Source organism: Stenella coeruleoalba (genome assembly GCF_951394435.1).
Source record: "Stenella coeruleoalba genome assembly, chromosome: 17".
NCBI lineage: Eukaryota > Metazoa > Chordata > Mammalia > Artiodactyla > Delphinidae > Stenella > Stenella coeruleoalba.
In genome coordinates, this window is record NC_137163.1 from 61,527,388 (window position 1) to 61,554,617 (window position 27,230).

At 34.1% G+C, this 27,230-nt stretch overlaps 1 protein-coding gene across 2 annotated transcripts; it reads right to left on the bottom strand.

Annotated features, from left to right (window-relative positions):
* Nucleotides 1-1,612: 1,612 nt before the first annotated feature.
* On the bottom strand, nt 1,613-25,197 carry HNF4G (hepatocyte nuclear factor 4 gamma; the record flags this gene model as incomplete). Of its 2 annotated transcripts, none has more annotated exons than XM_079901929.1 (10): nt 1,613-1,734; nt 6,129-6,251; nt 7,207-7,443; nt 7,572-7,724; nt 9,771-9,858; nt 13,698-13,853; nt 15,631-15,737; nt 18,434-18,528; nt 21,847-22,018; nt 25,062-25,197. In XM_079901929.1, the coding sequence occupies 10 exons, from the start codon at nt 25,195-25,197 to the stop codon at nt 1,613-1,615; spliced, it is 1,389 nt and encodes a 462-aa protein (XP_079758055.1). The 2 variants fall into 2 exon arrangements, with proteins under 2 accessions (XP_079758055.1, XP_079758056.1); XM_079901930.1 differs by having other exon boundaries at nt 25,044-25,197.
* Between the last annotated feature and the right edge of the window lie 2,033 nt (nt 25,198-27,230).

Below are 27,230 nucleotides of genomic sequence, written 5' to 3' on the forward strand. Positions count from 1 at the left end.
TGGAGAACCCTTTTTATATCATTAATAATTACTAAATCAGTTTTCCCCTGCTTCAGCAAATGAAGTGTGTGTGTGTGTGTGTGTGTGTGTGTGTGTGTGTGTGTGAATGAGAAAGAGAGAGGGAGGCATCACTGTTTCTTGAGGCAGCCTGTCAATTGTTTTAAATGAGCTCCAGATTTAGATAATATCAAATTGTCAAATAGTTTTGGGCTCCAATGAACTACATTCCTCAGTCCACTGGATTTTTTGAAAATGTGCTGAGCCACTGATTTAAATTTGTCTTTGCTTTCATCATAACCTACCTGTTATATATTTTAGTTTCTTTAATCCGTTCAAAAGTGTTTTTTTTTTTTTTGATTTGTTTTTAGGAAGAAGATTCGTTAAAAGTACAAAAGTGGTTTCTTATTCATGTTGCAACAAATTTACACTCATTTACATGTAAATATGTGTTAACAGGTAACACAATGGATAATATTCAATCATCACTCAATTGCATATATTTTAAAACCACAGTAAGAAGCTCACATTTTCATTCTATACCAAAGATTTAATCTCCTTAAACCAGACCTGGACTTGAATATGGCTCTCCTACTTTTTAGGTTAATGAACTTTGGTTACATTATTGAAACCCTCTAAGCTAAAGGTTTCTTCCCTTTACAAGAGAAAGATAATTATACCTCTCTTACAGGGTTGCTCTGAGGATTAAGTGAGGCAACACGTGTGTGATAGATGGCTACTTTGTCACCCGATAGCAGAAGCCCAGTGATGTACAGTTTTTGTTGGCACAAGGCTTTCTACCTAACACTCCCAGCCTCCCCGAGAACAAGATGGGGGCATGGGCTGAGTTCTAGTCAATGGATGTCTGCTTCTAGATTGTTTTAGGAGAGGGAAATAAATGTCTGTCTTGGTTGAGCCACTCTTTTAAGAGTTTCTTTTTTACAGTTTAACCTGTATCCTAACTGATAAAACTAACATGTTTTATTTTAACATACATCTTCAAATATAGGCAGATTTCAAGGAATACCCAGTCATCTATGGAATGCCTATTTATAATCTTCTAAACTTTATATAGGCATATTTAACTGTGGGCCAAAAAGATACTTCTTAGCCACGGGATACCCATAAGTGATTTTTCTTCAAAGAAATATACCCTATTCTACACTGACTGCTTTATTTTTTGAATTTGCAAGTTTAAAATTTATTTAAAAACTTGGTTCATTTAATATTAATCTGGGATTTGTGATCTACTGTTCGCAGTCAAAAAAGAATACTTAGCTCTGCATCACATCACCATAAGCAATTATTTACAGATTTAAATTAATAATAAGACAACAAATGAAAGTAGTACATAAGATTCAACTGGTTCATGCACAGTACAAGTTTATACTATATAAACATATTGAAGCTCAGATATACATTGGTTGCATCTAAAGGTTTTAAACAATAGCAACAACAAACAAAATGAGCATATAAACAAGAAAACAGGATACCATCTTATAACAGCACCATGAAGAAGCCTTGGCTAAGAGTTTGCCAAAAGTGCTATCCTGAGATATTCCAAGACCAACAACTTTTCACATTTATGCAGTGCCGTTCAGAAGTAAACATATTCTCACAATTGCTTCTGTTTGGAGAGAGGCTGGTGTGAGATGACTGAAGCTTGATTTGCAGCTATTTTGTATGGTTCTTGTCCAGAGCCTTGAGGTGGGGAAGGAAGTGGGGTTTCTGGAGTTGCTAAAAAAAGAATCAGAGAATTGTATACAATGGTGACAGTCACCTTGGCCCATCCCATTAAGTCCTTCATGACACCAATATGCATTACTTTATTTTGGATATGTTTTGAAAAGATCATATATAAAGTAGTGATTATAATACATTATCAGGTCATTGACATACTATTGGAGATGCACTCCCATCTTACTGTCCCAATTAGCATTAAACTAAATCATACTTAAAAATCTTGACAGTCACTTTAAGGTGTCTTCTTACTTTCTTAATAGCATTTATGAACATCTGATTCTCTCATAAACCCAGCAGAAAAAAAGTTAAAATGAAAAGAATTAGTTTTTTTCCAAATCTTACAATATAAATTTTATATTGTAAATCAAAATCGCAATCAAAAAAGCACATAAAATAAAACATATTTGGTTTAGATTTTACTAATTCAAACATTAGATGACATAAAAAAATTAAGGTAAGATAATTTTTCAAGTGCTTTGAAATCTATGTTGTAGTTAAAAGCATCTAAAAAATACTGGCTTTGTCACTTCCACGTTATTCTATTACAAATACACTTGGCGGTCCCTTGCCTGTCAATGCAAAGAGCACTGAGTAATTTAAAAAAATAAGTTACAGTTTGAATACTTCATTGTCGATAACAGTATTTCTTTCTATTGGCAAATTTTAACCATATTACAAAATAATCTAGAAGCCATTCTATAGTTTTTAAAAGCTTGAAATATTTTAGTACTCACGCTATTATTCCGTATATTTAACAGAACAAATAGAAAATGTTTAATGATCAGACTGAGTCATTGCAAACTTCTTAGATATTTTTTTCCCAAACAGTTTCTTAAAATTCCATACAAAATGAGAACAGTCCCTTTTTGCCTGGTTTTCTTTAATATATTAACTTTATATTATTAAGTGTGAATTAGCAGTTACTTAGAAACAATGTCTTTAGATATAATTTAATTGACAAAAGAATTACCAAATTTGCTTTAAAAATTATTCCTGGATATTTAGGATGGATCTAACACTCAAGTAGTCTGCTCTAAAAGACCAAGAAAATATGCATGAACTTAAATATGTGTGTATATGCTTGTGTTTAATATTTTGCTTTGTGTAAAATATAAACTGTTCCAAATGAGCTTAAGCAAAGCAAAGTTTTCCTTTACAAATGAATTTCTTAAATATTATGTTGAGAGAGGGAAAATAAAAATAAAAAGTGTGATGATGTGATTCTAAAAAGATTAGGGTCAGCAAACATGCTTTTAAAATACTACAAAGCTAGCATTTAAAAAGTAAAGGATTTAACCACCAGCAGAATTGTTAAGCTTTCTTGTCAGTTGATACCTACAATGTTCAATGTGTTGTTAATGTGTTTTATTTTCCAAGTTTATGAATAAACTGATCTCTAAGAGACACAACTTCATAGACTCTTTGGTATGGTATTGGGCTTGCCTCTCTCTGCTCTAGACTATTAATTAAATGAAAGTGGTAACATCTGCTTTGCAAGAATGGTCCCAGTATGGTTCCTCAAAAAATTAAAACCAGAACTTCCATAGTATCCAGCAATTCCACTCCTGGGTATATATCTGAAGAAAACAGAAGCGCTAATTTGAAAAGATACATGCACCTCAATGTTCATAGAAGCTTTATTTACAATAGCCAAGGTATGGAAGCCACCTAAGTGTCCATTAACAGATGAATGGACAAGGAAGATGTGAAAAAAATATATATAGATATATTTATATATATTGAATATTATATATTATATATATATATCATTTATATATATATGAATATTACTCAGCCATAAAAAAGAATGGAATTTTGCCACTTGCAACAACTTGGATGGACCTGTAGGGTATTATGCATAGTGAAATAAGTCAAACAGAGAAAGACAAATACTGTATGTTTTCACTTATATGTGGAAACTAAACAATAAAACAAATGAATAAATATAACAAAGCAGAAACAGACTCATAGATACAGAGAACAAACTAGTGGTTACCTGTGAGAAGTTGGGGAGAGGGAAGGGGAAGACACAAGAAGGGGATTGAGAGGCACACACTACTAGGTATAAGATACAAGGATGTGATGTACAACACAGGGAATATAACCAATAACTTTAAACGGAATATAATCTATAAAAATATTGAATCACTATGTTGTACACCTGAAACCAATATACCCTCATAAATCAACTGTACTTCAAGGAAAAAACAAAAGAGAATGTTCCCAAATTAATGTCTTTCAACTACCTTGGGACCCACAGATTAAATGTGCTATAGTATACATCATTTGTATTTTTTTCTAACAATTTCATTTCTGCCTCTGGCGTATACTCATAGAACTTTGTGTTTCATACACTATTTACACATAGATCTACCAGTGTGTGTATCTAAAGAACAGCAGTGATAGTATGCATTTCTGTGGCTTCTACTCTCCCTACCACTAGGTAGCAGTCAGATGGAATGGTACTCACTTAATTTTGTCGCATTGCACTCAACATTTGGGTAAAACAACATTGTAGCTAGTTATTAAGGGCACTTGTAAATTCAGTAGGCAATGCTGGTACCCATAATAATTGTATCACAATAACTGAAGGCATCTCAGTGAGGTAGCTGGTTTAGTGTTCAGAGGCAATAGATCAAAAGTAAATCTGGAATTAATTAGTATGAATTCAGAAGCAATTAATTCTAGATATTTTTGTCAAATAGAGATTTTTTTCATCTCCAATGTGACATATAAAAATAAAATTTGTGTTAAATCTGCAATAATATCAGATTAACTATCTACTAGCAATCCCTAGTATTTATATAGTCATTTTAGTTCCAAAGAACTAAAGGAAGCCTAAGGAGCCCACGCTTTGCACAATTATGATATACATGAATGTCAGTTGTCACAGCTTAGTTAAATAGCACCAGTCTTTCGAAAACATGATTCAAATTTCAGTTAGCATGTTAACTCTAATTAACTGTGAGTATTGCATAAACTCACAAACTTCACTGTGTTACAAACTTCACTGATAACTCTTCAGTCTACTAATAATTACCTAAAATAATAGACGTGCATTTTGATCAGTGACCAATCACATCACATCCTTCATTCTGTCCATGATTATTCAATGAACATATTTCCTTCCGTTCATACACTGACAACAAACTGTGTAGTTGTGTTGCCTCCTCGTCTCCCTCTCAGTGACAAATCCACATGACAATTTGCAAAAATGGACAACTGAAAGAGAACTGGCCAAAAGGGGAGAATGTGCAGTAAAGAAACAAAAAGTGATAATGTTGGAAGTGAAATTCAAATCGAACACAAATGGAGTTATAGAAGAAAGAGCTGATGATGGAAATGTTGACACTATCATTGTTTGAGTCCCTAAAATTCAGCCAAGAACTTAGTGAAGGAAAGCTTGTCAACAGAAATGAGGAACCAGTTGCACGGAAAAGGTTGAAGAGGTCCCAGAGGGAGTGAAACTGGCAAAAAACTTCACATCAAATGGATTCTCAGAGATATTTTAGGACATTAAAAATGCAAAGGATAAAATGTTGGAAACTGACCCAAACTTCCAAAAGAGTAAAATCCATCAAAGATGGTCACTTCCTCTTGTAAGTCATTAGAAGAGAACATGGCAAGCAGTGTTTAAACTACTCTTCATATTTTTTTACTAAAAGATAAAACACATTAATTCTCAGTGTTATTAATATTTTAAATTATGGTGCACTGAGAGTTAAAACTACTATTTTTTTTTAGTTTCCCTATACATTTATAACCTATAGCTAAAAGAGTTCTTGATGTTTTGACAAATGTATTTAAAGGTCACAAGCAATCATAATTTTCCTGTTGATTATTAAGATTCCTTTGCATGGTTCCACCTTGTATAGTCATTTTTATGGTCCTGTACTACCAGGCGAAGCTAGGACACCCTGTATGTTCTTTTGTGCTCCTAAACCTATGAAGAAGAAAGATTTAGTACTCACATCTCCATTTTAGAGAGAAAACTCATACCTAAGAAGAATAAGTGACTTGCTTCACAATCTCCCACAATTAAACCTTGGAGAAGAAATTATATCCAATTTTTATAATTTCTGGGCACAAATAGATTCTTTCCCCAAATTCCACCTTTTCTCAGGTAATTAAGTTTAAGAAATACTATGTTTCAAAAGTAGCCCAGGGGGCTTCCCTGGTGGCGCAGTGGTTGAGAGTCCGCCTGCCGATGCAGGGGACACGGGTTCGTGCCCTGGTCCCGGAAGATCCCACATGTCGCGGAGCGGCTAGGCCCGTGAGCCATGGCCGCTGAGCCTGCGCGTCCGGAGCCTGTGCTCCGCAACAGGAGAGGCCACAACAGTGAGAGGTCTGCGTACTGCTAAAAAAAAAAAAGTAGCCCAGATACTTACAGATCTGGTCTGTATGAACCAGTGTTGACATTGGACCCAAAAGTATAGTTTGTCCAGTTAATGGATCTTGAGATAAATGTGGGTGCATTGGATGATGGAGATGGTTAGCCTCACTGGAAGCACCTACAGAAGATAAAAAGATGCTTGCATGAGTGATATTTAATCAGGAACAGCAAGTTTACCTTGGAACAATTGTTTTGATTGACAGCTTGAATATTGCTATTTTTGCAAAGTGCTTTTTGGAAATTCAAAAATAAATTAATAGAGCCACTGCCATGTTAAAGACAATGTCAGCTTTCACTGTACATTGGTTAGATTAATGTTGTGTCATATTATGTTGTATATTAATAATGGACCTTCTGTGCAGTTTCCTGGAATCATTAGGTTTGCTGCCTGTTGTTAAGGCAATTCCAAGAATCACTTACCTTAAGTTTACAGTATTTGGGATCACCCTACTAGCATAAACAACTTTTATTTCAGAAAGATATCATTAGAAACACATTAAGCACTAGAAAACTAAAATTAAACTAAACTAAAATAAAGTGATTTTATAAGGAAATTTAATCTAGATCAGAATACAAAATAAATGATTTCCTAAGTTATTCCTGACATCTACTGCAGCAATGAAATCTCGTTTTTCCCTTTTCATTGTGTTGTGTCAGTTAATTACTTCAGGAGCACAATGTTTATTTCTAAAGTATTTACTATATATATTTTTTGGTTTTGTTGCAATTCCAATATCCTTGAGCTTTTAGAGGAGTCAAGGCATAGAAAAATATAATATACTCCAAGAAGTACTAACAATAGGAGATATAGTTCTATTTACCATATTTGGGAGGATCTGAAAATTGAGGAAAGAGGGACAGGGTAGAGTAAAGATGGTGGAGGTGAGTACAAATGGAGGGGAGGTTTGAATGTGTTCAAGTATTTCTGTTCCCATCCAATGGGTTTTGCAGACTTTCTAAATATAAAATACTGAGTTCATTACATCATGGACAAAAGGTAAACAGGTCAAGTTGCTCTAAAGTACTGTAGTATGATGTTAATAAATAAAATAGAAATTCTTAAATATACTCACCACCCAGTAACATCTCCTGAAGTAAGTTGTCGATTTTAACCATCCCAAAAAGTTTAACGAATTGTATCTGCTCAATCATTTGCCAAGTGATGCTCTGCAGCGTTGGCAGGAGTAGAAGCAGCTCCCCAAACCTGCCCCGGGAGTCGTACTGCCTGTCGTTGATGTAGTCCTCCAAACTCAGCTGCACTTGGAACCTCATGTTCTTAATCTTTACTGGATCACTTAGCCCTTTTGCATCTAATAAAGGAATAAAAAGGGCAATCTAAATACTTAACCTTACTAGAGTGCAACAGAAAATATTCCAGTATTTAAAAAGTAGTTTAATTTTCACTGCAATTAGTTTTAACGGAACTTTGGAAACAAACCTGGATCAAAAAATACAATTGCCTTCAAACAAGCATATTCATTGTCATCAATCTGAATTTCTTGAAATGGTCGGACCAGCTCGTCTAGAACCCGGTTGGCCACACGGCTAATCTCAACTTCACAGCTGTTGCGGTGAATAATGTAATTGTTTCCTAGGTAAAAAAATAAAATAAAATAATAAAATAATCACCTTCCTCACACACACAAAATTGTCAGACTTTGCTTAATTTTTTACAAACCAATATTTTAAATGGTCTTCCCTTGAAGAAACAGGAATAGTACTTCCTCTTTCAAGAACATTGTTAGTTATGTTAGAAAAACTTTAGAACACTTACAGGATCAATGACATTGATAATATGATCACATGCATTTTAACAGCCTCGGTCACTTGTGATAATACTAAAGTACAGACTAATAGCAAGCTAATTATTGACAAGGGAGAAACAAGATATAATGATTAGCTTTCCACAATATCAGTTATCTATTAGTGTTTTACTCATTCATGAGCATATTACAAAACCTAAAGAATCTCTCTTGCTTACAGTGAACTAAAAATGGCATTCCTTTAGTGGTCTAGGCGTATATACATGTAACAACTACTGAGACACAATTTTAATAAACCTAAGTAGACGAGGCTGATTTTTGAAAATTAGCATGTATATTCTCATGAGTTTCCTCATTAAATAGTAAATTCTCTCTTCCTGGACTTGTTTAAGTAGAAGCAGGATGATCACTTTACAGGGCTGTATTCAAAGGAGTTCAGAAATTGGACAGAGAACTGGACCACCTAATCCCTAAAGGCATTCTACCTTAGAAAGTCTGGGGCTATAATATGATATTATTATAGCTTCTAAAACATTAGAAAATTGGAAGCTTATTTTAGCCCCTAAAACAGCTCCTAAATTTTTTTCTGGTTTTATAAAAAACAGAATAGGGCTTCCCTGGTGGCGCAATGGTTGAGAGTCAACAAACCAGAATATTCTGACTTCTTTCACTGCAGGCAAAGACAATCTTCAGTAGAAATAATAATGTGCAAAATTATTCAAAAAATGTAGCCCTGCTCTTCTTATGAAAAGTGAAAGTACCTAATTATTTAGGGTAAAACAATTTAGAACTATGTAGTAAAACTGTTTTGATTTCTATGTATATTGTATTCAGATTTATAATGAGAACACTATTGCAGGGGAACTAAAAATGCGAGAGAAAGTTTAACAGAATTTAAAAGCAGTCATATCATGTGGTTTAGAATCCTGGCTCTATCCCTTACTTGCTTTGTGACCTTAGGTAAGTTTTCTTGGCCTTCATTTCCTCACCTACGAAACAGGCTGAAAATAATAGTACATATCCCTCAGGGTTATTGTGAAGATTAAATGAGAGAGTGTATATATAAACATGTAAAGCACTTAAAGCAATGCATCGTACATAGTAAGTCCTCAGTAAATATTAGCTATTGTGATATTATGCTCAGTTTATTTATATTTGGGACAAAATATCTATCACAAAAACGGAATAAGACAAGTTAATCATCATTTCACACAGCCAGAGGGAGGTAGAGCTTATAAACATTAGAGGGATCTCAAACATCCCAACAGGAAACCTAACTTTATACGTTAAGTAGGGTATCAGGGCACTTCCTTAATGAAGACACAAGCTTTTCCTTTGTGTCTTATCCCACCTGCCATCCTACTTTTGTGTGTTATAGCACTGCTCTTTAACTCTCAGAATTTTTCAGGCATTGTCACAAAAATTTTTTTTTAACTGGGGGTTCTGTAGCATATCATGGGCAATGAGATCATAGGAGATAAACACGTTCCTTAGAAGAGTATAAAATAATATATACTATAATTATTAGGTAGACACTGAGAGTATATGAAACAACACTGGGACTCCATAAGATGGTGACACAAATCACTAACTCTTTGTCCTGATATGATTTAAACATACCTCAATGTTATGTTTATTGAGCAACATCTTTTATTTTTAAATCTTAGTGCACCCTGAACATCCACTCTGAACTTCCCTGAATTAACGGCAAGGAAAAACAGGGCTTGAGTGAGGACCTGACCAACTAAGTCCAATTTGTGAAGTGACAGAACCATTTCGCAGTGTCTATGAATGCCTGGTACATACAGAATAGGCCCCATGGAAGTACGAAGCATGCATAATTTTTTCTCAAATTAAAAAAAAAAAAAACTTACCCAAAAGCAAAATATCTTTATACACCATGGATCTCTTTGTAGCTCCAAGCAGTAAATGTTCCCCTGCGTGAGCTCTCAACAGTGCCACCTTAATGAAAAATTCCAAGTTTAACAATTAATTATAAAATATAATGATTAAAAGATTATATAAGCCTGATTAATTTAGTATTCTTTAAGACTGGGACTTTTTTTGTTTTAACAACTACAGTACTCATAGATTCTTGCCATGATTAAGGCTTCCATTTTTCTACTTTTAGCATATCAACAGAGTTTTACTTTTCAAAATTTCTAAAACTAACAAGTCAATACAATGGCAGCAAAAAAAAAAGAAAAAGAAAAGCAGAACAGTTTAGTATTTGGGAGTGAATGATGTTTGGGCATAGAGTCAAACAAACCAGAGTTCAAATTCCGGCTTGGCCACTTACTCTTCTTTAACCTTGGGTTAGCTGACCACCAGTATGTTTGGGACTCATTTGTTTTCATCTATCAAATGGACATAGTGATAAAAATCTGAAAGTGTAGCTATGAGGACTAAATGAGAAAATATATGTAAAACAAGATCTCTTATACATAATCAACTGAATAAACAAAAGGAAAACAAAGATTGGTGATATAGCGAAATGAGTATGGGGGATCTGGGTTCTGACACTTTCTAGATTGAACCTTTAACTCTGCACTAAGCTCTCAAAGGAGCACCATTGCCTGCTGAATAGCACCAGTAGGAAGACCAGGAAGCATTTCAAATTTAACACATCAAAGTAATGCTTCTCCAACATCTTCATCTCCTTAGTAAATGGCACCATCATCCAAATGCTTTTTCACACCAAAAACAAGGGTCTGTTTGGATCCCTCTCTCATTGCACAGCAAATCCTAGTGTTGCTTCTCCATTGCTACGGCCCCTGGCCAAGCCTTGGTCATTCTTCGCCTGGCCCACCAAAATACACTCCAAAGAGCTACTAGGTATTCCTGCTTCCTTTCTGGTTCCTCCATCCTAAGTCCTTCTTGCCAGAGCTTCTACGATGATAACTTGTAATAATAATAATCACTTAATATCACTCCTCTGCTAAAAACTCTTCACTGGTTTCTTACCGTCCTTAGAATAAAACCCAAAAACCTCAACCATGGCCTCCCGTGAGGTTATGGCTCAATGCTTTTGCCCCCCTGCCCACGTCCCTGGTTTCATCTTACAACATCCTTTGCTCACTTTTCTCCAGGCACACTATGCCTGCCTGCCTCAGAGCCTTTGAACTTGCATTTCCTGTACCCAGAATGCTTTCTCCTCAGATCTTGACATGCTTAGCCCCTTGCCACTCAGGTCTCAAGAAAAATCTTCTTTAATCCCCAATTTAAAGGATCTGCTACCACTCCACTCCCAGTCATTCTCCAACAACTCATCCCATTTCATTTTATAGAACTCTTCCCCACCTAGAATTAACTTACTCATTATCTGTATATTTTTATTGTCTGCCTCTCCCAAATAGAATGCAAATTTTATGAGAATAGTGGTGTAATCTGTATTTTTACCGCCGGATACTCACAGTTCCTAAAACTGAACAGTAATCATAAGAAATATTTGTTTGATGAATACACTGAGTGAATTTAACTGATATATGGTTCAGTTTTAAAAGCTGTTAAGTTTTTAAAGAGATTATAAAACTTATGCCACAGAGCTCCCAAGAGTATTAAATAAAATAATGTAATATATAATGCATTTGAAGCCCGAGTGCCTTATCCATAATAGACATTCACCAATCCATGGCTCTTAATGTTATATTAAAGTGTCAGTTAGTAAATGAAAATTATTATTGACAAGTTACAGGATTTCAATTTCCCAATTTTAAATCATTGTCTTAATACATGTCAGCAACTTTTTTAAAAAAAAGAGTGGTAATAAAAATATAAAACTGATAAATAACATAACCCTACTTATATGGCTTGGGGTGAGACAAGTAAGTTTTAGCAATTTAGCATTATTCACTCTGAAATAACCTTCTGAGCCAAGCTATCTTTACGATATGTCCACAACCATGACTCATACCAGGAAGGGAGTTACAGAACATTTTAAGAATGATTTCAGATTTCACAGTATTTTCTTTTTGTAACCAGGTGAAATGCTCTCCTAGAAATATAACTGCTAACTATCTGTGATCACTTATTTTCTGGTTATATAAATATTTTGCCCTTCTTTGATTTTTAAACAATCATGTACTTTTCCCTTTGATTGTTTCTTTGTCTTTGTTTATCAGTGATAAAGAGCATTGGTCAGAGGGTATAAAAATAGACACTGGTTATATTATATATCATGCTTTATTTAACCTGGGGGAACTGGAAATTTTCAAATTATTTACATCTACAGAATATTATATACTACTTAGAAGAGTTAAAAATGAATCTGAAACTAATAATCTAATCTTTATAGACTAATTAGAACATTAAACTTCTTAACTACTTTTTTTTTTATTAAGAAAGTGGATCGCTTTATTAGAAACAGTGAATATAAAAAGGAGATTGATTTCAGGTAAGAACTCTTTAAAAATATTTCAAGACTATACAAGTAAAAACTTTTTACAAAGATGTTCAGCATTCCTTTTCCCTTGGTTCATTTTAAAGAACCTAAATATTTTATTTACTTCAAGACATCAGAACATTAGACTGCTGGTGAGTTAAGCTCCTTGAGATAATTCAAAATATCAAATATCTCAATTTTTGAGAACTTATATATTTGATGCTAGTAATTAAAACATTATATTATATTGATATACTTTTTTTTTTTTTTTTTACTGATTTGAATACAGTATGTTGATAATCTGAAGTGTAAGGTCACTTGAGAAATGAGATCAGCTAATTTTTTTAACATTCAAGTTGTATTTTAGCCACTAAGTTCTGTTACAATTCTGCAGGTTCAAAGAAAAAGTCAGATTAAGTCTCATCAGTGCCCCTACTGCTGGTCATTTTTATGGGTAACTAGCAGTTTCCCCCTCCCTCTAGAATAGTCAAGGTTTATAGACCTGTTAACACTGATTAAATGGCAGTACTTTCCAGTATGTTTACATTTACAATAAATAATGTAATAATAAATATAAAACAGATAAACTTGAAGGTTGCTTACAGGTTAATTTATCAGACAAACTCCAATGTGCATAACCTTGCAGAAAGTCTGGGGAAAATTAGAGTTCATAAACCATGAAAGGTAGAGACAAGTATCTTAGCTACTTCTTTAAACATATTGGAAAGTGAACTTTTAACTATTAACTAAAATATCTTAATATACATATGACAAAGTATGAAAATGTCTATATTAGGAAAAGATCACTACATCTGAATTCTATTTTCAGTAGATTTCAGAACACAATTCTACAGATCTTTTTTTTTACCAGATTTATACTTTTTATACAGTAAATGCTAGAATAAAACTGACAACATGAAAGGCACAATTTTATATGTTAAGTGCATAAAAGTGCCTACAAAGACACCAACACAACCTGTGTGGTTTCTGTCTAGAAGTGGCCTGGTATTTCTGAAGAATTTTATATGCACCTTTAGTAAACACTAACACACAGTGGGGTACCATTTGCCTTCCAGACATTTATTCTTCCAATACTTTATCTCACAATGGCAGTTATCTACTACCTGCCTTTCTCCCTTACTTAAGCTTTTTAAACCTCAGGAGGGAAGAACATAGGCTTGATCAACCCTCATCCTATCAATAAATTTATAAGACCCCTAAAATAGAATTTAAACAGTCTGTTTCTCAATAGACTGTTTAACTTCAAAGAGAATGAACAAGAAAACCAATCTTTCTCTCAGATAATTTAACCTTTGTCCAATATAGTAAATCTACTATAAATATAATTAACAGAACTGAAAAACTTAGCACTGTTCCAAAAACATTTTTTTAAAGCATTCATAATCTCTTTAAATTATACCTGATCATCCAGTGGTAACTCACAAAAGGCAGGAATATATTTAGCCCATTCCACCAAGACTAAGAGCTGCTGTTTCATGGATTCACAGACATCACCAATACTGGCAATTTTCTTAATATTTATGTCAGTGCTCACACCAGGGCTTGAGACTGAGATCTAGCATTAAGAAGAACATTATATTAATTCATCACTGAACATAACACAAGACCACTATGTCTCTTTTTTCTACAACTGCAATAAGTAAGCCCCATTGAAGTGGGCACTGTCATTGTCACAGTATCTTGAAATATACTAAACATTTAAAATTGAGAAATCAAATACCTATCAATTCAAGTTAAATTGAGAACATTCGCTGCATAGCACCATGGTCTGGGAGTACTATCTTATTTTCTGGCCAAACCTGTAAAATAAGTTACCACAACTTTCAGGGAGTTTCATAATTCAAGATGACTATACAAAGAGCTATGGAATATCCACATGAACTATGTTGTATGATTTTATTTTTAATTGAAGATGATAGTTCCATTAAGAAAGCCCATCTTTAATTTGTTGTAATTTATGAAGGAAAGTTTCCATTGGATAAAGTTTACCAACTGAGGAGAAAAGATTTAGATGAGAAGTTGCTGCATTTAATGGAAGCCCACCCAAATAAAGTTAAGAAACCAATCTTTGACTCAGCAAGTTGAAAATCTTAATGTATAATGATACATTTTTTAAATGATATATAATTTTGAACTATCTAAGATATAAGTAGTGTTCAAATGCCTTTCTGCTGAAAAAAATCACTTTCTAAAAGTTCTTCTAAACTTAATTTTTGAACATGTGTGTGTGTGTGTACATGTCTTTCTGCAGTGTATGTCTATTTCCTCACAGTTCCTTTCAGGCCATTCTCGAAATACTTTGTAGGACCATCAAGTAATCTTCAAATAATGATGATGATAATGGTGATGTTAACTTCATCATTTACCCTTGTGTTAGCAAAAATGAAAGTAGTTGCATTGACTCATTATAGAACCTGATTAATAGCTATTTCGTTGTTTGCTTTATAATAGAAAAATACCATTAACATTTCTAATACGGGCAATGGTAAAACAAACTTTCTTCAAAAGGTTTCTTTATTTGATTCTTAAGTGATTTACTTTTATTTATATAACTAATCACTTATATTTTTAACTTTAGAACTGATATCCTCACTCTAGAAATTTCAAATAATAAAGTTCCTGTGTTTTCTAAATTCTGGTTCTTCCCTTAAATACCTGTTTCCAGGGCTTCCCTGGTGGCGCAGTGGTTGAGAGTCCGCCTGCCGATGCAGGGGACACGGGTTCGTGCCCCGGTCCGGGAGGATCCCACGTGCCGCGGAGCGGCTGGGCCCGTGAGCCATGGCCACTGAGCCTGCGCGTCTGGAGCCTGTGCTCCGCAACGGGAGAGGCCACAACTGTGAGAGGCCCGCGCACCACAAAAAAAAAAAAACAAAAAAAAAACACCTGTTTCCAAAGCAGATGTTAAGGTGAGTTCTTGAATCTAGAAGTCATTTTCAAGGAAGGAAGCTCTAATGATAGGACTCAACTAAACACCCCCAAAGCTGTGATAATTGATTTCCAGATTCAATCAGTAAAACAAGATACTGCTCCCAGGGCATTGTGCTATGCATTAAGTATTTTAAATCAACCTTGCAAACAAACTTTTAACACTCAGACTGAAATGCATTTAATTTTTCCATTTAAAAAGTAGGAACTTGCCCAAGAAAAGTTAAAACTGAGTCAACAGTCCAACTAATATTTTCAAAGTAAAATTCTTCAATTTGCATAGGTGTAATTTATTATAGTAATGAGCACATTTGAATGAACTTAAATCATTTTAGTATTATGCCTAAATAAACATCTGATTCTATTAAACAGGGCTGGATGCTGGTGCAGCAGTAATGCAGCAGTACCTGGCGAGACCGAACTTCTGCTTGTGCCAGTGTGTTAATGGAGGGGATGTTGCTGCCATCAAATGTGCTTCTTCTGGTGCTTATTCTATCACGTTCGTTTTGCACAGCTAGGGGAGAAAATCACAGTATTTACTGGTCAGTTTTCTTCGATATATCTCAGAATATACAGTTTGAAGTAAAAACAACGTTACTATAAAAGGAGAAATGGGATGCCTCTAAAAGACCTTGGGGGGGGGGGTGCTTGAGGCAGGGAGAAAAGTATGACTGAAGGTATGTTTCATTCTGTACCATTTTTAAAGTAGAAAGAGCCAGGCTTGTCACTACAGTTCATAAAATATTGCCTTTTGGGACTTCATGATGGCATTCATGTTAGAAAGTGTTGGGTCAGCCAGTTCAGCCATGCTGTATTTTTACGAGGTTGGTTTTCCATTCTCTCAAAGTTAATAAAACCATAAGATAACTAGAGGAAGAGTACAACCTGTGAGATTGACCAGGTCAAAGATAAGAGTGTATTCACTGTCAGAAAATATGAGTCATACATTTTGAAACTCCCATTTTTCTTTTTCTTTTAAAACACTAGCAAAAATGGAAAGTAAATTTATTTTAGTTAAGGTGATTTTCAGATCGCAATCCTATGCTCTCTTATGAAACAATGTCCTCAGGACAGTTTACAAACATTAATAAGGCAAAAATTGCAGCATGTAGGGGTCTCTCTTGAGAACATTGAGATTAGAATATCAGCATTTTGGAACAATGAAGAAATATTAAGTATTTATATGAAAGTCTTCTAAGAAAGAGATCTCTTTGTTTCAGAAAGGAAAAAAAAGAATAAAGTGTATCCCCAAATTTTTTATTGAAAACTAAATTTTTAAAAATAAGGAAGAGGGAGAGGGTTAGTATGAATTTGTATACTTGTAATACATAGAATAATAGAAGTCAGATGTCAAAGTTGGATTTCAAACGTTAAAAGGTAAAATTATCTTCTCTTAACCAAAAAGAATGGAAACAAAATATGTAGCCCCTAAATTATTTACACTAATGCTCTATCCAATTCTGCTGGAAAGATAAGACATTAAACGATCAGAATTTTTTTCTGTAATTATTCTTTTATTAAAGAAATTCACCAATTTCTATGCCAAAATCTGCTATCTAACCAAACTTACTATTAACTATCAACTCCACTAATTTGAAAGAGAAAATATTAAACTTCTTGCCTTTAAGAGTGAGTAATCTTTAGTTAGAGTGAATCATTAATATTTTATTTTTAAATCATATTTACTGGTAGCTTACTTCCTCTCTTTCCTTTTTTTTTTTTTTTTTTTTTTAGCAAATATTGTCATTGACTTTCAGCCTAAACTGACTCATTTGGAAATGTATACATGGAGGTAAAAAAATTAAAATGTAAGTTATGCTTTTATGAATTTCGTTTACATGACCAATCTTTAGAAAAATGCTAAAAGATATTGTGAACATTTGTAATTATCTTGCAGCTACCTTTTTTGACATGTTTCCATCTAACTAACCTTAATATTATGCTATTAGTGTAAATAAGAAAAATATATCTACTTTGAAAGCTAAAAGTTACTTCCTAATCTATTTAGGAAAAATTAATACATTATTCTATGAACAGTATAAGATATACTTTCACTGTTTTTGAAAATAATTTTATTTAGCAGATTGTAAACCTCTTAATGGAATTGTAGAATCGTGGTTTGCTTTTACATTGGTAGGAGTGAAGCAGAGGTTCAAGTAGAAATGAATGAAGATAATTGACAAAGCATGTAATTAATCCCATAAACTACCAAATAGGCCACTAGAAATAAATCATGTTGAAATGAAAGTGTTTTTCCTTTAACTTTGTGAACTTTATTTTGCCTTCTTTTCTGAGGCTAGCAACTGAATGAAATGAATGGAATTTTTGTCTCTTGAAAATACTGAGTGACAAAGAAAAAAACTATGTTTAAGATCGGTTTGATATTTTTCACATATCTGATTTAATTTTTTAATAATATATGAAACAGTTCTGAAAAATATCTCTTTGTATGTGATAGTGATAGGGATGAGCATGTGGCAAAATGGTAAACAGAAAATTGTATAGCAGCTATTCCCTGCCAAACATTTAAATGTGCTAAACACATTTGTTTTGCTAAATTAACCATAGTTAGAACGTAGGATAATATAATTAGATTATTTAATATGTTCAAAATGAAATTAGTGCACATTAAAATAGAGCATCTAGTCCATTGTCTCTGTCTTTGAATAGAATATAAGTTCCCTGACAAAGGGGATTATTTTGTTCAGTATGTTCACTACTGAAACCTCAGCACCCACAACAGTGTTTGGAGAGCAGCAGTGCTCAATAAATTTGTTAAATAAATAAATGAATGCATGAAAAGTCAATGTTCAGTTAATGTTTATGAAATTAATAAAGATATTAAACTGTTATTGAGAATGAAAAATTTAAAATTCATTTAAAATTCATTTATAATTGCATCCTATTAATATAGTTTACCATTTAGCTTTTGAACAAGACATTGGAATATTTTTTCAGACAATAATTTTCTTGCCAGGGATTACGCAGTAGTGGATAGAACATGTCAAATCGGTCAGCAGGTAAAGACGGGCTCTACCACTCACCAGTGGGTATCAGTGTCCTTGAGTAAATTCTTAAACTCCAGGAACCACAGATTCTTCACTGAGGATAATCAGAACTCATGTAAAGGTTATTGTGATTAAATGAGAACATGTGTGTATAACACTTTTCATCAATAATGTTAATAATCATTATGTTATATATTATTACCTTCTTTTTTCATTCCTGCTCTAAAGCACTTTCTTAATCGACAGTATCTACATTGATTCCTTTTGTCTTTGTCAACAACACATTGCCGACTGAACCTACAACACCAAAAAAATATATTAGTTTGCAGAAAACTGTTATTTATCAAAAAAAGCAGATAGACTTTAAAAAGTATAGTCAAATTTAGATCAACAGAAAGAATGTATAAGAACAAGTAACTATGACTTTTCTAATCTCATGATCAACATGAAAATACAAGCCTCACCTCTCATGCAGTCTTTCTAATAAAACAAAACTGAATGATATCTCACTTTTGGCCAGTATCCATGATCATTTCTCTCTTGAGCCATGAAAGCCAAACCTAGTTTAAAATTTGTGGCATACAAATTCTAATGCTTACTGCTAAATGATTTCAGTGTGACGGGGAACTTCACTCCTCTGAACTTTCATGCTTTTCTCTATTTAAAAATTTTTCTATTAATTTTACATCATATCCAATTGGAGTTTACTCTAAATTCCAAATTACATATCAAGAGGCAATTGAATAAAGTATAAAGAGTAGAGTCTCTGAAAAATTAGGTACCACTTCACACCCACTACAGTGGCTATAATCAGAAAAAAACAGACAACAGCAAATGATGAGGTTGTGGAAAAACTGGACCTCTCACACACTGTTATTTATAATACAAAATGATGTGGCTGCTTAAGAAAACAGTTTGGCAGTTTTTCAAAAAGTTAAACACGAGTTACCAAATGACCCAGCAATTCCACTCCTAGGTATACACCCAAGAGAAATGAAAACATATTCACACAAACACTTATACACAAACGTCCATAGCAGCATTATTCATAATAGCCAAAAAGTGGGGACAACCCAAATGCCATCAGCTGATGAACAGATAAACCAAGTGTGGTGTACCCACACAATGGAATATTACACCTGGCAATAAATAAGGATGAAGCGCTGATACATGCTACAACATGGATGAACCTTGAAAACACTATACTAAGTGAAAGAAGTCAGAAAAAAAGGTCACATGTTGTGTAATTTCGTTTATGTCAAATGTGCAAAAGAGGCAAATCTGGGCTTCCCTGGTGGCGCAGTGGTTGAGAGTCTGCCTGCCGATGCAGGGGACGCGGGTTCGTACCCCAGTCCGGGAAGATCCCACATGCCGCGGAGCGGCTGGGCCCGTGAGCCATGGCTGCTGAGCCTGCGCGTCCGGAGCCTGTGCTCCGCAACGGGAGAGGCCACAGCAGTGAGAGGCCCGCATACCGCAAAAAAAAAGAAAAATAAAAAGGCAAATCTATAGAGACAGAAAGTAGATTAGTAGTTACCTCATATTGGTGGGGAGGGAGTTGGGGGGAATGAGGAGTGACTACTAAAGGGTACTAAGAGGTTTCTTTATAGGATGGTGAAATATTCCAAATTGAACGTAGTGATGATTGTACAACTCTGTGAATATAATAAAAAAATGAATTGCATACTAAAAGAAAAAAAATGTACAGTCTCTGGAATTAAACCTGAGCTTGATTCCCAGGTCAACATTCACTGTCTATAGAACTTGAAAATGTTATTTAACTTTCCAAGTTAACCCACAATTGTAAAATAGGGAAAACTTGCCGTCACAGGTTGTTAACTGAGCATACTTAAAAGACTATGAGATCAGCAAAACCTGAGCTTAAAAAACCTTTTTGCCCCTAAACTTACATCAATATAATATTTTCCAAATGGAAAATCATGGCATTTGCTTAATACCAATATATGTAAAAAAGCTAAGTTGGCGGCAGTATTCATAATGGGAAGGTGGGAGGAGTAAAGCCATACATGTCGTTGGAATAGTTTTTAAATTTCCAAAATTTGTTATGGGAACGTTTCTTTCCCACTTTTCTCATACAGGAAGGGTGGAAATCTTGAAAGCTCTGTGTGCTGACATTCTCTGACTCTTAAAAGTTCTTGCTGGAGTGTTCAACTCAATATTCTGTAATAACCTCTATGGAAAAAGAATCTGAAAAAGAATAGGTATATGTATATGTATAACTGATTCACTTTTCTGTACACCTGAAACTAACACAACATTGTAAATCAACTATGGTCCAACATAAAGTAAAAAATTAAATTAAAAAAAAGTTGCTGTTGGATTTAGTTGCTTGGATGGTCATTTTTCATATACATATATATATATATATTTCACCTTCAACAGAACACATAACTTAAAAATTGTAAAAAGTATTGTTTACATGTTATTTTGTATGTATTTTAGTTTTAATCTTTTAGAAGCACTCAATATTTGATGTAATCATAGAGAAAATGCTTTTGATGAAGGAAATCCGCTTGATTACTTTACACCTCTCGAGTCTGGCTGTATATAAAAGCAAGAACATACTCTTTTTTGTTTACCAAGAAGCTTTTAAAGTGGATGATTTAGATTTTTATACCTACTTTAAGCTGTCCTAAAAAAGTTACTAGAGGACACTAGTTTAACTTTTCCCACATCCCTAGAAGTCAAATGGCATCATATTGGAAGAGTTAACTTCTTCCCAAACATCCAACTTGTACCTAAAACACCTTAACAATCCTACACATGACTTTCAGAGACAGAGCACACACAGATATTTTTATGTTAAAGTCAGTCATTTTTTAATAACCCGTATTTAACACAGATATAATCTGTATTCAAGAACTGTCATTCTGAACACTCAAAGGGAAATATCTAACCCTAAATCATGCTATGATGTTGACTTTTTTTTTAAAAAGCCTACTAGAAATGTGTGATACATAAAATATAAATACATTTTAGACAAACGTTAAATTCAATTACAAAATTGTGGCACGAGAAATACATCTAAAACTTTAGAGCTGAAAATTTCATTTTATTCAGTAACATCAACAAGCTACCAAAGTCATCTGCCTTTTTATAATTTTGTTCCAAGACTCAGGACGTGATGACGCTAAAAAGATAAGCAATATGCAGAAACGTACACGCATTGTGAAACCATTTAAATACAGATTTACATATGGCTCTTGGTATATGAACACGTGGAGAAACAATAAAGAAACACAAGGAAAAGACAAACACCAAAGTTCAGATGGTATTTACCTCTGGGAGAGAGGGGAGGAAGAGAAAGTGATGGGGAGGTGTTCACTGGAGGCTTCAATTATATTGGTCTAAACTGGGTGGTAAGCATGGGGAGTTTTTAATATACATTTTATAAGTCTAAGATGTTTCATAAAAGAGAACCACCCGTGTGACTGCATGTGTATACACACCCACACATCCTCACTTTTCACGTTGCTTATAAATTTTGTTCTTAGAGTTACAGAAATTTGAAAGCTCTGAATTTTATTCCTGTACTTCTTGCATGGCATTTTGAAACACCTCTAAAGATCTCCTTCTGGGAAGGAGCATTTCAAGTACCTGCAGGAATAAACGTGACTCTTGCGGATGCTGCGTCTGAAGAAGCCCTTGCACCCGTCACAGCTGGAGGCGCCATAGTGCTTTCCTGTCGCTCTGTCCCCACATATAGCACATAGACAGTTGACACCATTATCTGTGGTATTCATACTTGTTGTCTCTGGGACAGAACTATCTGTTAAAGAAAGACAAAGTGGTAGAGTGCAAGTTAGTACTGAGTATTTCTTACATAAATTGGCCTACTAATTATTCATGGGAGGGAAATAGTCCCTTCCTCAACTTCTTGGAAGCTCCACACCAGTGCTCTCCTTTTATCCACTGGCTGTTTCTGCCAGTCTCCGTTCCAAACTCCCCACTCGTATTTTGGAGGATTAAAATTTGGTATACCATAGGGCTCAGTCCCTCAACTATACCCTTTCCCTAGGGAAGCTCATCCAGTCCCATGATATTAAATATCATCTGTATGATGAAAAATTCCCACATTTTATTTCTAGGCCCGATGTCTCCCACGGGTATCAGTCTGAAATGCCCAAATACCTACTGAACAACTTCACTTTGGAGTTTAATAAGAATTTCAAATTAATGTATCAAAAATAGAACTCTGATTTTTTTTTTTTTCTCCTAGAACTTGTTCTTCCTTCAGTCTTCCCTAGTCAGTCAGTGGTACCATCTGGTACCTAAGGCCAATAATCTGGCCTTTACTGAATTCTCGCCTTCGTTGCTCACATCCAATCCACGAGTCGTATTTAAAACACGTATCGAAGCCACACCTTTTCAGCCTTTTACCATGGCCACCCTTATCCAATCGAACAGAATCTTTTCCCTGGATTATTGCAATAGCTTCCTACCTAATTTCTCGAATACTTCCACCCTGGTTCCCCTACCGTTTATTATCAGAAAGCCGGCAATGTGCTCTTGGCATAAGAAATTCACATCACATTAGCCTTCTGCATCCAACCCTTAGATACAAAATAAAGCCTACACATATTCCCATGGCCTACAGAGCCCAGAGTGAAAAGGTTCCCCTTCCATCTCTCTGATCCCATTATCTGGCACTACTTTTCATCCTGTTCACTAGTCTCTAGTAATGTTGCCTCTTTTTTTTTTTTTTCTCCTTGAAGTCTGTTCCCATCTCAGAGCCTTTATACTTGCTAACCCTTCTGCCTGGAAGGGAAGCTTTTCCTCAAGAATTTCTATGAGCTGGCTACCCAGTTTCTGCTCAAATCTCACATTTTCTGTGAAACATTCTGTAAACACACATCTAAAAGAGTCATCTCTCATTTGCCCTTCAAGTAGAACCTAGTCCCCTGCTTATATTTTAAACTAACCACTTCATTTTCTAAAATTATAATATGCTTTGGTCTGTTCATTTATTACCCATCTTTCCACATAGAATAAAAACTTCATGATGTCAGAGGATTTATCTGTCTTAGTCACCCCTCTGCCTTCCAGCTCTTAGAACTACGCCTTCCATAAAGTGAGAAGTAATTGTTTTGAAGAAAGACGCTTCAAAAATCCACATCGATATTTTTACTTAAATATTTCTTAAATTAGTTAATATTGTTTACTACATCTTTACAATTATCTATGTACTCAAAATATATTAAATAAATAAGAATATATTATACACTTTAATTAATAATAAATTATATAATAATGTAAATATAACAATTAATTATATTTCCAATATAAAAAGGATAAAATCAAAGACTGTTATGTCCAAATTACATTCTGTGACAATATATGTATTCTACTTACTAATACTTCTGAGTTGACAAATATTGTCATATATAACTTCATAAAGTTACAAAAATCTTCAGTGAGAATATGCTTAAGGGTAATCGTGACATTTTAGAATTTAAATGCTAGTAATTTTTCTTTTGATAACATAAACAAAATAGATATTAGAAATATGGCAGAAGTGTTAAGGATTGACTGTGTTCTGGAAGATTATATGGAAACAAAAAAAAATATTCAACTCTTGCTTCCAGTTTAATGTCATACTTACATATTATTAACAAGAATTTACATATTATTACAAGAAAACAAGTTAGACAACACTTTGGAAATAGCCATATAAGTCAGTTGTTTTAGTAAATATTTATGATAAATCTGTCCCTACTATTTAGTAATCTATAGCCTTTAAAAAATTCATGAGTCTATTGAGGTAAATACTTTATTAAATACCTTAGTCAAGTCTAAACATAAGGATTAAAAATAGTGACTTCCTGATAGAGGCACTGTCAATTGATTTTAACCCCTTTGTGCTAAAATTTCAGAATTCATCTTCTGAAAATGTTTAGAAATCTTCCCACTAATAAATTATTGTTGTTTATTGCAAATATTACAGCTATAGCAGTCACTGAAATTGTACAGCATAGTAGAACGTTAAGATATCCTGAGTACAAGATATATTCTCAGTCCTGAGCTAAACACACACACACACACACACACACACACACACAGAATTTTCCAAAGCATACATAATTTGCAGATTTTATGAGTTCTAACAATTATAACTGATCTTGGACAAAATTTTTACATGAAAAAATATCTAAATTCAAAGTCAGTAGTAAACTGTATTCTATAAAGACATGAGCCCTAAACAAGTCATGTCTTATTTAAAGTTAAAATGTTACAGTATATAAATACCAAGAGCTTTGTGAGGCTAAACATTAGCTTGTCAAGTGCAGTTATAATATAAACCCTTATTTCTTTTCATATTTGTGTTCAATGCAAAAACTTGATAGTAATGTTAAATACAGTTTCTCATCAGCAGCAGTTGAGAACTGGAATAATGAAAGAAGGCAACCAGTAAAACTCTCCAGTGTTCTAAGGACAATTTTCCATATGTCATTTTAAATGTTGCATAGAAAATATACTTTACAGCCAACCTGCCAATATTACTCATTACTGTGATTTACAGTAAATAAAATAACTGCTGAAACTACTCTTTCTATCTAACTGGCCCATGACAGAATTCCGAGGTTACTTTATTATGCATAGCTAAGCTTTTTCTATCTCAAACATAAGATAGCCATAGCATTATTAATTTAAATTTTGCGATGAAGCGCAAAAACCTCAGATTTGTGGCCTTAAAAAGCAAGCCCTGAATTCTCCAGCAATAAAACACATGGAACCACCACCTGGGAAGCTCAGTTTTCCTGCTCTTATTATACTTACTTTTCTTTTTTATCTACAAGCAGATGAGAACTCACCATTTGAATTATACAGAATCTGCATAGTTTCAAACTCCAAAGTTGTGTAAGTTGGGTCCAAAACTTCACTGTAATTTGCCATCTCCATGTCCAGTATCGGTTCCGATACCCTCATCATTGATTTAGATACACACATACGAGTGGCACCACAGGCCCAGAGTGTGTGATGGCTGTTGGGCTTTCAATCTGTGAGGGATAATCCAAAGTTAACTGTAACTGAGTGACTTATGTGCTACAGTGGGAGGAGCTGTAAAACTGTAAACTCCTTCAGCAGGCCATATTCTGCTTACTTCTTTTTCTTTTATGGTGTACGAAAGCAATTCATTGTGATAATGTTGGAATGCTTCATGAAATCACCTTATCTGAAGTGCTTAGTGGACTAACATGATTTCCTAAATGGATTTCCAGTAGACAATAAATGATGTCATTAAGAGGATTAAAAATAGAAAAGAGAATACCTCTGATTTTGAACTGTCATTATAGCATCATTTCTCCCATTTAAGCGGCTGAAATCTCATGCCCCATGTTCTAAAAAAATGAGAATCACTTTTCTGTTATAAATAGGGTAAGTCAAGACTGTAAGCTAACACTTAACATAAGCACTTAATAATTTCAAGTTTCTTTAGCTAACTTTATGTTGAGGAAAAACAAATTTTCAATTTGAAATGACAGGGATTTATGATATATTCCAGTAGAAGCCTGGGCATAGCCCTAATATGGCCTGAAACACATTCTCTTTAGTTATCAATCTATGAGTCAGTGTCCCTTGCATGTCTGTAAATGTTCCAAGGGCAGAACCAGTGCAGTTGCTAGTATCTTGTAGGCATTCGATAAGTAATTGTTAGACAACCACGGTGAGATGCTGGGAAGCTTGCCATGGCATGCAGCCTGAGAGCCCTTAAAAACTGCTTCAGGGAGGCCCCTTGGAAAAGATGTGCAGGAGGCTGAATACCAGTGTGCACTGAAGACAGGGTAGGAAAGAAAGCTAAATCCTCATTCTCCATAGTGGAGAGTCAATGGAGAACATTAAAACCGAAAGTACAAGAAGCAGCATGTCACTTAAAGTCATGGGGTAATAGTGGGGGGAAAAAAAGAAAGAAAAAAGAAGGCTAAAATAAATGCCTCTGAGAACGATGTCCGTTGACCTTTTTTGTTTGTTTTTTGTTTTGTAGAATTCTTGGGAGAAACTTTGTAGAATTATTTAATTCTTAAATCTATGTGCTTTTATAACTTTAATAAAAATAAAAACAACAAAAAAGGCAAAAATAATAATAAATAAATAAATGTTACATGAATAAGGTTTCATATATTTTTACTTCTGATGTCAGTTACATTCTAGACATTAAACTGAACATGTGTAGATTTACACATTCCCATCATCAACTTTCTCATACATAACATCTATAAAGCACACTATATCTTTTACGTGTATGTATGACAAGAAGCATTTAGAGTGTGGGAAATTTAGAAGATAATATTCAAAGATTATATTTTATTTCTGAGAATATGTTTATTGATTTTATCTTCCAAGAAAGAATTCCAGCCACATTTACATTATAAAGTCAGAATTTCATTTTCCACATTTGTTAACGATTACTGCAAAGTAATATTTCTTATTCAATTTCTTAACACCATAGACTTTGTGACTACTGTATCTTAGAAATTATTATATTTTTCATCAGGGAAGACTGGCCTCTTAAACTCAAAGCCATGTGAAGAAAATAGCAGAGTCATTTCAGCAGCCAGCGTCACTAAATCAAACAGGGATCACTGGAATAGTCCTCTTGCCTTTATATTCTGTAGGATTCTTAATTGTGAGGATAATATTGGGGGGATAAATTTCAGGGACTGATTTTGTTTAGAAGGTTAACTGTAGTAGTTGTTTTTGAAGGGCACAACATGAAAATCCTGTGGTTTTCATTTACATGAAGTGGTTCTCATTTGTGGTGAAGTAGCACAGACCTGTTGTGTTTCCTGTGTGAACACAAAGAGGGCATTGTGCATTGCCCACAGTCTTTCACATGCACGTAGTGACGAACCGATGCTGAGGTATGTCACCAATGGGAGTGTACCAACAGAAGGAAAAGAAGCAAAGAAAAAGGTCGAGAACCATTCATTTATAAGACTGCAAAACACTTAAGAGAAATGTGATAAAAAGAGAAATGTGGA